Source organism: Pleurodeles waltl, chromosome 4_2 (assembly GCF_031143425.1).
Source record: "Pleurodeles waltl isolate 20211129_DDA chromosome 4_2, aPleWal1.hap1.20221129, whole genome shotgun sequence".
NCBI lineage: Eukaryota > Metazoa > Chordata > Amphibia > Caudata > Salamandridae > Pleurodeles > Pleurodeles waltl.
The window spans coordinates 27,083,273-27,098,800 of NC_090443.1; the positions used below are offsets into that span (position 1 = coordinate 27,083,273).

Sequence of the window (15,528 nt, forward strand, 5' to 3'; positions counted from 1 at the left end):
CCAGAAAACACAATAACGTAAAATAAAAAGAAAACATAAATTAATTCAGATATTCACTAAAGCGTAGACAAAGTGAAAGAAAGTTCAAGGCAGGTGGTCGTGCCAACAAATTTCATGATTTTTCTGATGGTCATATCTGGGACCTTATTTGACAAATAGATCCACTCTGGGAGGACGGGGGCCCTCAGGAATTTTGAAACTGTTGGCCAATTACCAGGGTTGGCGATGATGAACAGCAGTGCTTAATTTGTAAACAAAAACGTGTCCATGCCGAAAGCTCTCTTTTGAAATATGCGGCTGCTGCAATTAAATGTGCGAGCACGGAATACTGAAGCAGCATAATCCTTAAACCATCTCGGGCCTCTTCAATCCATTTAAAGCCACTCCCTGCCCCTTCAGCTCACTCTTGCTGCTTTCTCCTTTCTCCCTTAGTTATGCTTTTTCATTTTTCTCTTTCTCTGTGTTCCATGTGAGTCTTTCGCTTGCAGTAAATGTTTGAGACAAGAAAAATAAGTGCCGGCCCTCAAAAATACGCGCCTGTGCCCCGCACCGGAAGCCACAAGCACAAATTAAGCACTGAACAGATTTACCCACTACACAGACCAGTTAAGAAAATCTGCACATTTAGCGGCAGCAGCTGAACATGGGTAGAATAGGTGGGTGTGTGGTGAGGGCAGGTCTTTGAATTTGTGCTCTCACCACCAGCCTGGCTGTAAAATGAAGGCAGGGTATCAAATGGATTTTTTCGGACTTAGCAACTCCCACAAACAGTGAACTCCGACGACCAATCCTGCAGGTCTAAACTCATCATCATGAAAGAGAATGGCCCACTTGATTCTTCTGAGTACATACAACTAGAACTGGGCAGATTGAGCAATTCATTGAATGCAGGCTTGGAACCCAAGACTGCAACCAAGCGGTTTAGTGTGATGACAATCCTGAATCTCAGCCACTCACAGAGAGCATCTGAAGCCAAAGATGCATAGCAGTGACGTAGGCTACAGAAGTAAACCATAATATCTCTGCCTTGTGGGGTTTAAACCTGAGGGTCTGCTCAGCCATTCTGTTCTCAACCCCTTGAGATAGGCATCCGGCCTAAGGCTGTCCTGAAAGTAGGACACAAAGGTGTCTGTGGCATCCCGGCATTCACTGAGCCCAGCCACGCCCCTAGTATCTCGTTACCAGTGGCCTGGAAATTGGGTTGGATTTTCCCCAGCCCCTGGAGTGACCGAAATCAAAGGTACTGGCGACTCCGTGTGGGGAAAATCCAGGCCCTATGGGGGGCTACTAGAAATGACTAATTACAAGGGGAATCGGTGATCCCGTGACCGATATTTCTGCTAATTCCGAATTTTCAGAAGTCCAAATCTGTGGACAAAAGGAACAAAAATGTATAATTTCAGGGGGGCTGGTAACTGCTATTACTTGCCCCATCGAAATTAAAAGCCCACTTATAATGGAGGCTCTATCAAACGGAGGGAGGCCGGGCAGAAGAGGGAGCTGAGCGACCCTACTGAGGATGGTCTGCCAGCACTTGCCAACTCTGACCTGCTTGGAAGCCAGCATTGCACCCCTAGACCACAGCCGGATCTCCAAAGTGTTTAAAAGGCCGCTAAGCAAACCAGGTAACATTGTTACTGACAACAATGGTTCAATGAGGTAATCATTCAGGAACTACTTCACTGACATACCTCATGGATGTAATTGATCAACTCTAAAAGTGTTTATTGGGGAGAATACATGATTATCCTCTATCAAATCTGTAATAGATAGTGCTTTTCTAACCTGGGTCCCTAGAGTCGTCAATGGTGATCCAACCCTTTGTAAATATTGAGTCATCGCCAGGGCAGGTGGGTGCACCTGATCACTAGATTCTAAAAAAATGAGGACACCATGAATTATTCTAATATTCAAGGAACTCAAAAATATTAGTGCAGAGAGCTACAGGACGGCCAGATTTTAACAAAAAGTGGCTTGACTTACTCAAGGTGGCTTGAGGGTGAATGGATCTTGGCATTTGGAAAACAGCGGATACTAATTTGAAAATAATTTCTAGGGAAGGACAAGTGCTGTACAAGGGAAACAATACAGCATGTGTAGAATCAATCGGAAGCATTATGGCTGAAAAAGTAGGAAGTGAGTGATGAAATAAGCTCCCTAAATATGAATAAGAGAAAATTGGAAGATAGTAAGTCTACTTAATGAATAAGCCAGTATCATTAATTCAAGCATCTGGAAACCCATTAGTCGAAAAAAAGGTACGTAAAAAAAGAAGTAAAGTAAAAACATTTTAGGAAGCTACATGTATATATAACCTTAGAAGGAATTTTCTTAAGCTGCTGAGAAATCTGTCAAACTTACAAACAAGCACTGGCAAAGCCGATAGGTCTCAGCACTAAAATGCCAAGCTATTGGCTTTGCAAATGCTTTTTCCCCAAATTCATGGACATGCACCAAGACAAGAGCACACGTGTCTGGCAACATTGGAGTGGGTTTTCTTTTAAGGAAAACTCATTCCAAAATGGCCACCGACGCCAATGCATGTGTCATGACAAATGCACAAGCATGAGTCTTAATGGAGGCAGGCTTTTTAAATTTAACAATATAACACGACTGAGTGTCATTTTAGACTGACACTAAAATTAAACAAATAAGGTAAGACAAGACACTCTAAGGGGCATATTTATACTCTGTTTGCACCGGAATTGAGTCGTTTTTTTTACGCAAATCCGACGCAAAGCTATCTCCATATTTATACTTTGGCGTTAGACCCGTCTAGTGCCAAAGATCTTGGAGTTTGCGTCATTTTTTAGCGTGGACACCTACCTTGCGTTAATGATATGCAAAGAAAAAAATCTAAAAAATGACTCCAAGGCATGTGCGCCTTATTTAAACTCCCGTGCAAAAATGACGCACGGGAGTGGGCGGGTCAAAAAAATGACGTCCAGCCGCTTTTGCGTCATTTTTTAACGCCTGGTCAGGGCAGGCGTTAAGGGACCTGTGGGCTCGGAAGGAGCCCAGAGGTGCCCTCCCATGCCCCCAGGGACACCCCCTGCCACCCTTGCCCACCCCAGGAGGACGCCCAAGGATGGAGGGACCCATCCCAGGGAACTTAAAGTAGGTTCAGGTAAGTAATTTTTAAAAACATTTTTGTGGCATAAGGGGGCCTGATTTGTGCCCCCCTACATGCCACTATGCCCAATGACCATGCCCAGGGGACATAAGTCCCCTGGGCATGGCCATTGGGCAAGGGGGCATGACTCCTGTCTGTGCTAAGACAGGAGTCATTTCAATGGGGGTTGGGAGTAAAAAAAAATTGCGCAAATCGGGTTGAGGCCAATATTTTGCCTCAGACCTGATTTTGCCCCATTTTTTGACGCCCAAGCTCCATTTTCCCCTACGCCGGCGCTGCCTGGTGTGGGTCATTTTTTTTGAGGCACACCGGTCAGCTGCGCCGGCTAACGTCATTCCATAAATAAGGCGCCCGCATGGCGCTTTGGAATGGCGTTAGCCGGCGTTAAATCTTTTGACGCACAATTGCGTTGGCGCAGTTGTGCGTCAAAAAGTATAAATATGGCCCTAAGTGCCCACAAGCAAGGTACCTCCACAGTAGCACTTTGCAGCTGTCTGGCTCTCAGAAAAAAAAAAAATATTAACATAAAAATATATAGGGACAGGGATGGAAACTAAATGAGACAGGGAGCAAATTGGGGCCGCAGTGCAGGAGTGTGCAGGGGGGAGAATAACACTGGAAGAGAGCAAGGTACCACATGCACTCCCATGGAATGCATAAACCAAAATGAAAAAACAAGCATTTGTAATGCAATGGGTCTCATGTTTGCTCAAGTTAGAGCTGTTAGTGTTGTAAATTACTAACTGGACTTTTCTTGCCACATAAATTCAAAATGAAAAGTAAAACAGTTGACATAAGCAAGCTGATTCAAAGCACCATGGCTACCATGAGCATCAGCGTGAAGGAGAGACACAAAAGGAAAAACAAATTTGCTTGCAGTCAAACGTATAGGCAAACAGGGAAATATCCATGTAACAGGTTCGAATGCAAGACGGTAACAAAACTGCCCCAAGGAGGGACAAACGTAAAGCATTTACCAATGACAACAAAGGATTTTTGAAAGACAAGCCCATGAAAGAGTGAAAGTGATGGGTGTGCGGTGGGCGTGGTTAAAAACCCATAGATAGATTACAACACGTCAGAGTGCTTGCACGCTTTACCTAAAAAGAGTCCCCTCAAGTATGCAGGGAAGGATACAACTCATCCAGTCAGAACACTGTGAAACTGAAATGCTCTTGGGCAGGATAAACAGAAGAATAGACAGGAAAGCTAGTCAATCAAGTGCAGACAACTGAGATGGACAACAAAGCCATCCAATTATAGGCAAAGTGCTGACCGAAAGTTGGTTTTATGTATAAGGAATGTATTTATTGGAAAAATAGGTCTTTCCAACTGACAGCTAAGGGTGTCTGTGGTTGAGACAGAAAAATGTGGTGATTCTCCAGTAGACGGGGACAGAATGAATATCAGAGAATATATCTGGTATGGTGGGGCATTCACGAAATGGGACTTAAAAAAGGGAACATGTCTGTTCCTTTTAGGACATAAAATAAGCAATGGGTCAAAAGAATCACAACTATCCATCTCATTTTGGATGGCAAGAATAGTGCTAAAGAGACTCAGCAATATCTTGATGCTTCAGTGCACAGTAAGCAATGGAAGTTTTTTCCTGTTGATTAATACAATTACAATCAGCTAAAAAAATGAGTTGGGCTCAATCCGAGCTAACTATTATTCATTAGGTAGGTCCCAAATTTTGAATCAATCTGATTGGTCATTATTAGAGGGATGTTGACCTTCAAAGGTCAGCAGATCTTGATGCCTGTCGCTGATTTTCAATATAGTAAACTTTTCTTTTAATGCAGCCCATTTTCCCTAGAGCAGTGATTCCCAACTTTTTGACTTCTGTGGACCTCCACTTTATCAGTACTGGAACCCGGGGACCCCAACAGAATTAATATTGGAATATGTGGACCCCCAATGAGTCATTACTGAAATCTGGGGACCTAATCTGTTAATATTATTAAATTTTCTGAGCAGTCACGGACTCCCTGAGGAGGTTTTGTTGACCCCCAGGGGTCCCCGGACCACAGGTTGGGAACCACTGCCCTAAAGGAAGTGGGCGACGTCTGAAAACACTAGTCCCTGAACCACTGCCTACCCTTCAACAAACGTCTTTTACATTTACAAAGAGGAAGGGACCCCAAGGGGACCCCTATCCTTTTATGATGCAGGGTTACCAGCTCCTTTGAGGTGTCAGCCAATTGTCAATATTTTGTCAACACATTTTGGTCACAAAACATTGATACATAAGATACCAATTTGATATGTGGAAGGAACGCATACAACAAGCACCTTCCAAATTTCGAGTTGGTATCCATTTAGCATCCCAGTTTAGGGACCAGAAAAATCTTTTCCTATTCCTAAAACGGGATCAGTACATAGGAAAAAGCATTTTAATAGTTGCAAACTCAAAATCTGAATGTTTGTATCCGTTAGGTTGCTTAGTACATCTGTCTCTAGTGTTTTTTGCCTAAGTAAAATAATTAATTTTATTGTTAATGAGCCACTATCTACCCTGAAATTCGGTAGACAGAGAGGACACCTGTGTGCAACCCTGCTACCCCATTGTGTTACATTTATGTCATTCAGCCGTTTTCTCGTGCTCCTTTTTTACCCTCCTAAGTCACATTAATTTCCTATAATTGTGTGTGGGGGGGGGGGGGGGGGGCGCTGAGGCAGTCACGCCAATCCCTCTTTTGCACCTCCGAAAGGCAGTAAAATACATTCTTACAAAGTAGCCCAGCCCGGTTTGAATGACACTCCGAGTGCCAGAAAGATGAACACGCTTGGAAGAGTAAAGAGGTTCCATTCTGAAGTTCTCTAATGATGTTAGTGTAATAAAGCATTTCCACCTTCTTGTATTTTTAATCTTAACACATGCAAATGTAATGCAACTATATTATTGTTTAAACCCCTTCATAACTCACTTCCTACTGGAGACATTTTTATTCAGACTTCATGCTTTCTGAATAATAGTTTTATAGTTGTAAATGTATTGTCGTTCATACTTTCCATTTTGATCACACGACCCGCTAAATCGAGGAAGGGCTAAGTTAATGAAAGAGATTTCTTTAAACCGGCTCCAAGCCCGATCTACATACAACCAGCCTCTCAGTCCTGAACAGTTTACTGAACCGAAAATTAGATCCGTTTTGCTGTTTATTTTAGATTTTTTTGTGATAAAGGTCATTAACGATATTCTGAGAGTCATTAGGAAAGGGTAAACAAAAAACGTGTGGGAATTGAAATCAGTCAAGGCTTTAAAAGGAGAATCAGCATTAAAAGCAGCTTGAAGTTGGGCCATGTTTAAACCGCTAAAAGAACAACATATTTTTAGCTAAATTAGGTAGGGGCAAGATTCAGAAACCATTTAAAGGCATAATCTTACATTTACGGTCGGAAATTGACCCATTTATGCCTGGCACCTATCCAGGAAAGGATAACTATAGGACGTAAATGGTTTTATCACATAGATAATTGTGCAACACAACTGTGTAAAATTACGCAGTAGTAAGTCCCACACAGCTACTGGAGAGTGGAGGTTTCAAGGCATGATTTAAACCCACCAACGTGTGAGTTCACATACTCCTTCCTGACCCCACCAATCCTGAAAAGGTCAGAGATTTGCACCAGTGCAAGGCTGGAGTAACTGCCTTTCCAGAGTGTGAGTGGCAATGGATTTTCTGATGGTCTACTGGTAAGAGTTTTTCCAAGGTAAAAAACGATTTCTCCTTGGATAGACAAAAAAAATGCATTGGCACACTGGGCTTCCTTTCCACAATGCATAATTGCACTCAATGCACAGTTACTCACTAGGGAAAATAGCCGCCCCCGAAGAAATCACATGCTTCAATCAGTAGTACGCCTACACAGCTGCAACTAGCACAACTACTCAGGCGTACATATATTAAGTTTGGCAAATATTGAAAAATCATAAATAGGCACCCTTGAGGAGTAGTATTTCTACAAGAGTGGATTTATGATTCTGTTGGTGAATCTGACCATGCGTGGAGGGCAGATTTATTAAAATCCTGCGCAACGCAGCACAGCAACCGAAGTTGTGCTGTGATGTGCAAGGGGGAAAACACAGCGCAGAGCAAAATCTACAAAGTTATGGTGCTGCTCTGTCATCCCCTGTGCTGGTGCAGAACCAGACTACCTAGCACTACACACACCTTTGCATCAAAGTGCAAGGGGGTGTATGTGAGATCTAGCATAGGTTTTGTACTGCAAGGGCACCGTTCCAGTACAAAGTACTGTGGCTAGACTAATTTTAAAACTTTTCTCACATTGCATGTGTGCTGTGCAGTGCATTACACCTGCAATGTTGGAAAGGTTCGGATAAATTAACAAATTTTTGCTCGTTAGCACCTGCCTCGGGGAGGTGGTATTTTTTGGTGTAAAGCCCTGTATATTATTGTTAATAGATAGGAATTTATGTAAAAAAACATGGGTGGTAGAAAAAGTCAAAAACATGAGTGGTAGAATGAGAATGCCCATGTACAATTCATGAGAGACTTGTTGTCTGCTACTTCTTGACTAGTGGACTAGCATGGAAAGTTTTGGGTGAAACATAAAGCAGGGGTTGAGGAAAAAGTGTGGGGGGGGTCCCAAAACACGTTTCCCCCATTAATTTTCCTATTGGAACCTTAGACACAGCTACAGTTGTTAACCGCAGAACAGATTTACACCAACTTTAGAAAAAAGCTAGATTTAGGTCCAGAAAAAGTGCTTTTTGTGATTTGGTGTGAATCTGTTTGGTTGTTTTTGAGCAATTAATGCTCAAAACCTTTGTATATCTAGAGATGCAGAGCCTCTGGGGATCCTGATAGATCTCAAGCTGAGATCTGATTGGCTGCCGCCAGGTCAACCAGGAAGCGGTGGCAGCCATCTCAGCACTAGGGACTTCGTCCCAAGTCATAAAAAAAGGCAAGGTGGCATGGTAGGAATACCCTGACTCCCTGGGCCCAGTACATTTGTGAAGGAGAGGAGGGCATGTGGCCTCCTTTCCCAGGCCGTTTTTGGCTCTGGAGACCCATTCCCCTAGGGCCCAGTGCATTTTCAAGGGGTAGGCCCACAGCTCCACTCCCCAAATTGCTTTTGGCCCCAGGGACCCTAGCCCCCTGTGCTCTCTGTATTTTTTAAGAGGAGAGGGGCTGCTTGGCCTCCCTCCCCAAGCCTTTAAAGGCCTTCGGGAGACCACTTCCGGGGCCACAAAACTTAATTGAAAGGGAAGGGGTTGCGTGGTCCCCCCTCTCTGAGCCATTAATGGCCCGGGAACCAATTCCAGGGTCTTGGTCACAAGTTATGTCCTGGGAGACTACTCCCAGGACATAGCAGTGTCCTTGCCCGCAGCAGCATGTGCAGAGAAACATGTGTTTGCTCTCGCTTGGTGGCAGCATTTTCAAAACTCTGCCTAGTGGGAGCAAATACCATGTCCGCTCCCAGCTGGCGGGAACTTAAAAATGATCCCGCCCACTGGTAGCAGACTTTAAGGGCCAGATTCACCAAAAAGTGGCGCAGCGCGGTGCTGCACCAAATTTGGCAGTGCCGCGCTGCATCACTTTAGAAATGCAGGGATGTGCTGTATTTATTAGAATACGTGCACCCCTGCGTTTCCCCCTGCACTGACTGCCTAGTGCCAACGCAGGCATCTTGCACCATTGAGCAAGGATGTCTGTGTTGAGGGGTTTGATTGTTTATGTGTGGGAAGGTGTCCCTTCCTGCACTTAAACAATCACTAATGGTGATTAGACACTTCTGTGTGTGCTGCAGCACACACAGAAATGCCAAAGGGTAATTTTGAAATGATTGTTTATGTGCAAGAAGAGACACCTTCCAGCACATACACAATCATTTCTGGCATTTTGCTCTTTCTATGCGTACTGCAGAATGCAGCACACATAGAAAAAGCAAAAAATGAGGAGGAATAAAAGTATTCCTCCTCGTTCTGCCCTGCTAACGCCACCCTTGGGGTGGCGTTAGATTTTGGCTCTGCCTGAGGTTTACAAAAACTCGGAAATCTGAGGCAGCGTCAAAATGCAATGGGTGTTGCTGTGGCACGCCCACAGCAATATCCATTGCACGTCCCTTCCACGCAAAGGTCTGCATGTCAAGGGGCCGTATTTACAAGGTGGCGTTAAGCCACAAAAAGTAGCTCAACGCCACCTTGTAAATACGGCACAGGGCATTGCGCCACAGGAGCATCACAAAAAGTGACACTCTGGTGGCGCTAGGGCTCTAAAATATGCCCCTTAATCTGTTTCCCTGCCTGCCGTGCTGCAGACAGGAAAACCAATCAAAAGATGCAGGCAGGGAAACAGAAAAGATCTCTCCCACCCACACGGGCAGTGGGGCTCCCCCACAGCTCGGGTGACACCCTCTCCTTTTAAAAAAAAAAATCGCTGGGGTCCCCAGGGCCTTACAAGGCTCGGGAGGTGGGGTGCACAGCCTCCCTCCCCTTTTCATTATAATAGTGGCCCTGGGGCTCGGGAGGGGGGCCACGCACCCCCCCTTTAATTAGGAAAATGGCTCTGGGGGATGGGGTTCCCGGGGCATAACAAGGCTTGAGTAGCGGATAACACAGCCCTTCTCCCTTTAATTTTAATAGTAGCCCTGGGGGATGGGGTGCGAGGGCCTAACAATGCTTGAGGAGGGGATCATACAGCCCTTCTCCCTTTAATCTTAATAGTGGCACCAGGGAATGGGGTCTAAAGGGCCCCACAAGGCTCGTGGAGGGGGCCATGCGTCGCCCTCCCCTTTAATTAAGAAAATGGCTCTGGGGGATGGGGTCTACAGGGCCTTACAAGGCTCAGGAAGGAGGGCCACATGCCCCCCCCTTTAATTAAAAAAAGACTCTCTGGGAAAGGGGTCACCAGGGCCTAATAAGGTGCGATGAGGGGGGGCAATGTGCCCCTCTTTAAAATAAATAATGCCATAAGGGTTGGGGATCTAAGGGCCCAAGAAGGTGGAAGCAGGGGGCCACGTGGCCCTTCCCTTTAAAGTCTGTAAGGTCCTGGGTCCATAATAGGTTCAGGGGTCCACGCGGTGCCCTCCTTTAAAAAAAATAGGCCCTGAGGGATGTCTAGGCCAAGTGGCCAATCCCACACGCCAAAGGCCATGTGCAGTGCGGGGTTGGTTACATGAGGAGGATTGGCTGCCTGTGGCCAACCACCCGCCATGCACGAACAAATGCCCTCTGCAGTGTGGAGTTGGCTGCCTTTACTGGGGTTGGTCACAGGCCTTGGGGCCAACACCCTCTGTGCACAGCCAAAGGCCTTGTGGGGTGGGCTGCATGCAGGTGGTTGGCCACAGGGCCAGGCCACAGGCCAAGCCCTGCAGCCAACATCTGCCATGCATGACTAAGGCCGTATGTGGCGGGGTTGGATTTGCATGTGGTAATTAAATATTACTTTACGTAAAAAAAAAAAGTACCTAGAAATCCACTGAAAGGTTAAAGTGACATCATAGCTAGGTGAAATGTTCCGTACCAATGTAATGTTTTAAACTCTAAACACCACAGAAATTCACCAGTTATAGGTATAGTTATCTCAAGTAACTATTACTTGTGCCGTAAGGTAACCATAACTTGCGCCCTTGCCATCCACTGTTCATTACCCCACATCACATCACTCATGATATCTTCAACGACATAATTGATAATATTACTGCAATATTTGCAATGACATTATTGAGAAACTGTGCCTGGCGGGCATTACTTCCAGTTACCTTATGGCATGAGCTATAGTTACTTGAGATAAATATAGCTAGTGAGTTTCAGTGTTTTTTAGAGTTTAGACCCCTAAGGCTCACAGCCCTACAATAGCCCAATGCTCCTAATTCCCATTCACCTTTACCCCCACTATGCATGCACCCTGCACCCAGAGCCGGCCTTTGCTAAAATTGCGCCCTAGGCGTGGGAGGAGAGAACTTTTGTGCCTTTGCTGATGGTAGAGTTTTTTTAGAGTTACTTTGTTACTGAACATTTCATCTAACTATAATGTTAATTTAACCTTTATTTTTTCCGTAAATAGATAGATAGATAGATAGATAGATAGATAGATAGATAGATAGATAGATAGATAGATAGATAGATGCTTCATTTCATATGACAAAGGTACTTTTTTTCAAACAGGAAAATATTTATTGAAAACATATTTATTGATTTGGTTGTCTGTATTAGAAAAATAGAATAAAACACTCATTAATATTATTCAGAAGACGGAACTTGTAAATAGATTATTTGTTCAATTAACAAGCACAGGTGGAGGTGAAGGGCTATGCTGGTGCCCTCTGCAGTGGTCAGGTATCAATGCCCACCAGGCCCAACTCTTCTGACCGCAATTAGAATGTTCAGGTTTTGTCTACCTTTCACAAATCTAATTAAATAAGGGCTATGACGTAGCTGCACAGTGGACATTCATCTATTATTTAAGATCATTGGAATGCTTAGAGGCTAATTGGCTGCTTAGAGGGAAATTACAGTGAGTAATACATGATCTAGGCCTGCTATTGGATGGCAGCCATACCTCACAGGAATTATCCTATTTTTGAAAATTATGTAAAAATAATTAATGAGTAACACGTTACTCATATGAAATACGGGTTTTTGAAAACGGTGATTGTCAGTGTTTACCCGGGATGATAGACGATTCTGTACACCGCTGGAACAGTGGGAAACAGGCCTATAAATGGAAGTGGGTATTTTTTCCAGCTGCCCGAGCATGCCTTCATCATCTTCCCCTTTCCTTCATTGCCCCTCTTTCCCCTCAGTGCCTGGAGAGTATTATCGTCGTATAGCGCTACATAAGTGCAGTCAGGCACCCATTTGCTCGCCGCTCACCTGGCCAGTTGGTCCTGCAGGTGCTGTATGTAGGCTTGACTGTGCTCCACGGGAGAGCTCGGCTCGGCCTCCAGGGGCAGGGTGCTCGTGGCCTCCATTAGCCACCGGTCACGGAGAGATTTTCTCTAAAAAACAAACACGCCTGGTAAACTTGTAACTTTTCTAGAGACGATCACTGGTGGATGACAGAAGAGAACCTGCAGGCTTCCAGAGACACATACCTATCCCTCAGAAGCTCCCCCCTGCTGTGGTTCCCAAAGACCACGCCCCCCCCCTCCCACCGTTCACAGAGACCTTCCCTTCACAGAGATCCCTCTTGTTCAGATTCCCCGGCCCTCTTCTCGTTTGCAAAGGGCCCCAGTACCCATACCCAGGGGTGCATCCTCTGTTTTAGCTGGGGAGCATCGACCCCTGCTCAGTCAGGCAGGCAGCGGCACATAAAATGATAATAAAACAATGTTATTATCATTTTTTTTGCTGCTGTCTGACAGCTTGGAATGTAGGGTGGGTGGGGCCAGGCCAAAGGAAGGAGTGGTGGGCACTGTAAAGTGCGGATGTCTGTTTGGCCGACCGTGTCAGACCAGCCAAACAGACATGCGCACTTACATTTCTCCAACCTAGCTGTGTTGCACAGCAAGGCTGGAGAAATGCCACGGGCGCCCAATGCCTAAGCGAGCATCAGACCAGCCTGCTCAGGCCAATCCTGGCGTTGCTCTCATGCTAGCTTTAGCATGAGAGAAGCATCTGGATTGGGAACCTGTGGTGACTGCTGGGAAGAGAGGAAATGACCAGCAGGGCAGCACATGACAGAGTAGCAGTGGCAGGTAAGTTAAAAAAAAAAAATTATACTTCTCTCTGTCACCCCCTCCTATCCCCTTGCCCTCTGCCTCACCACCCTTAATATCTCCTGCAGTATGATAATGAAGGACTAAAACCACTTTAGACTGGAAAATCAGAAGGAAACGAACAGGCAGGGGCAAGGACAAGGCTGGGGCAGGATGAGAATGGCGCTGCTGACGGCATAACCTTAAGGCCCACAGCTCCATGCGCCCCTCAAAATATTGGCGACCTGGGCCCAGCTTACCCACGCTAAAGGCCGGCCCTGCCTGCAACCCTTGCACCTCTCCCCCCACATTCCCTAGTCCAAAGGCCTCAAGCCCCCAGGGGCCTTGTACTCAATGGTCCAAATCCTTGAAGTACTTTTACCGCCCTCAGTATAGGCTGGCTCCCCCAACCCTTTGCATTCCACAAGTCCCACGACCCCATACCCCCTAGACCGATGTACCCATACTCTTGTCCCCACGACCTAAGCCCTCCTCACTCAAGTCCTTTTTCTCCCCTGGCCCTTCTTCACCTAACCGAGGCGCCCCCTGCGCGTTAAGGAAGCGACTGTAAATGCCCCAAGACACAGTTCCTCCAACACCCCCTGGTGAACACTCCAGTCCATATGCTCCAGTCCGCTTCCCCTTGCTTCCAGCACCCATAGCTCATTCCGTAGCCACAGCCTCCTGCCCCATCTCAAGACCTCGGGCATCCCCTTTGCAAAGCCTGCATGGCCCCAGTATCCTGCACCTTAGCCTCCCCTCCGCAATGAACCCATCCTCGGGCCTCGCATCTGCAACTGCCCCAGCCCCTTTTTCTCCCATTCGCCAGCCCACAGGCCTCACAAGGCAATGCTTCCAATTGCTGTACCCCCACCTCCATCCCTCGGGCCCCACAAGATGCAGTGACCCCCCGCGCCCCCCAGTCTCCAGGGCTCTGGCTCCTAACTTGCAATGCACCACCTCCCCCCACCTCTACTCCTAATCTCCAGCCATCGGGCCCCCACCCAAACCTACCATGCATCCACCCCCCATCCACCCCCCATTTACCGAGCTCACAGCCCTCTTTTCCCCTCCAGTTACTATGACCTTAGTACCTGTGTCCCTAGCCCACATGACCCAGGGCCAGCTGAATTGTGTGATTCTGTGGCTGCAGCATTTTCCGCATAATTATCGATTTGCCACACCTGGGGGCATTTTTATGACATGGTTGCATCATGGTTGTGCCATGCAACGTGGTACATGCGTGGCGCATACCTCTAAGTCAGATATATGTAGCCATGCAAAGCCACTTTGCATGGCTCTGAGTAGCTTCATAAATCAAGAGTAGCGCAACCTGTCGCAAATTGCTGCATTGTGCTACTCTTCCCTGAGTAGGTGTTCCATGGCCATTGCGGTGGGTGTTGCCATGCAACTCTCATAGATTTTAACCCATTCCCAGATTTACAAGGGCTTGTAAGCCTGGGAATGTTCCAAAATCTCATGCCTTCCCAGGGGAGGCGTAACCATAAGAAACCATTAAGGCTTGGATTCTAAATATATTCTAAGAGGCACAGATTTTGGAATAACTGGATTTATGGTAATATCAAAGGCATTTTTAGATGAGTACCCTGCTGCCATTTTAAGAAGGCCACTGCATAATATAATGATTAATTGTTAATTTAATTTATTAAGCCTTTCTTGACCTCAGCCCCCTCTTCAGCCCCCTGGATGTACCTTGAGTTGCTGCAGTTTGAGCCGCTCCTCCTCCAGCTCCCGCCGTTTCTTGTCAATCTCTTCCTGCAGCTTCCGCTTCTCCTGAGGAAGAGGAAGGAAAGGTTGTTATTGGGGTCTGAAGTAGGCCGAGGACGGACCAGTGGCGTAATGCAGAATGATGGGTCTCCCCGTGCAGAATGCGAGGAGGGGGCCCGGAGTCGCCCACACCTCGCAGATATTCACTGGTCCTGGGCTAAATGGGGCCCTCTCAAGGCTTGGTGACCCGGAAGAAGTGGGCCGCACAGCGCCGCGCCCCTGGGAAGGCCCTGTCCACGCTCCTATGTATGTTTCAGTGTCTGGTCCCGTATCCCTCTCATGCGAGACTCCTGGGGGCGTCGCCTGTCTTGGTCCAGGTCTTCTGTGGCATCACCTGTGCCTCAGTCCCTGGTTCCTCCCGTCTCCTCTCTTTCCCACACTTGGCCTCTCCTATTTTTGGGATACTCTAACTTTTCTTCTCTTTCTCAGATCTTTGTCGCGTTTGTCTCTTCTCTATCAGTCCCTGGTCACACCTGTCTCAGGTGCTTGTGTTGCCTCATGTATCTCGGTCCCAGGTCTTACCCGCACCAGTGCCCATTTCATCCGTCCTCTCTTCCCTCAGATCCTGGTCTCACTGCCTCTCCTCTGTTTTCTGCCTCAGCCCAGGCCTCTCTAGCTCTCTCTCTGAGTGCTAGCTTGTCTCTCTCTCTTTCTCTCTGTCGCTCGCTCTCTCAGTCTGTCTCTCTCCCTCCTCCCTCTCTCCCAGCCTGTGTCTCTCTCGTCTTTCTCTCTCTTTTCGCTCTCTGCCAGCCTCTCTCTCTCTCTCTCTGCCTTCTCCTCACCTCTCGGCTGCTCTCTCTCGTCTCCTCGCTCCAAGCCCCCGGTCCCACCACACTCCTTTCCTCCCCACTCCTCGCTGTCGACTCCCGGACTAACCTGTCTCTCTCGTTTGTCTCTCCCCACCGAGTCAGCCTCTGGTCTCACCTGTCCCCCGGGGT

General features: G+C 46.8%; 1 protein-coding gene across 9 annotated transcripts in view; it reads right to left on the minus strand.

Moving 5' to 3' along the window:
- PALM3 (paralemmin 3) overlaps positions 1–15,528 on the minus strand; it is a 164,598-nt gene that overhangs the window by 39,089 nt on the left and 109,981 nt on the right. For 8 of the 9 annotated variants that reach the window (XM_069230457.1, XM_069230460.1, XM_069230459.1 and 5 more), the window contains exons 3-4: positions 14,516–14,596; positions 11,979–12,103 (exon numbers count right to left, since the gene is read on the minus strand). In XM_069230457.1, coding sequence (XP_069086558.1) covers positions 11,979–12,103; positions 14,516–14,596 — 206 coding nt within the window. Of the gene's footprint in view, positions 1–11,978; positions 12,104–14,515; positions 14,597–15,112; positions 15,295–15,528 lie in introns of those variants that run through there. The other variant, XM_069230463.1, reaches the window with a different exon arrangement.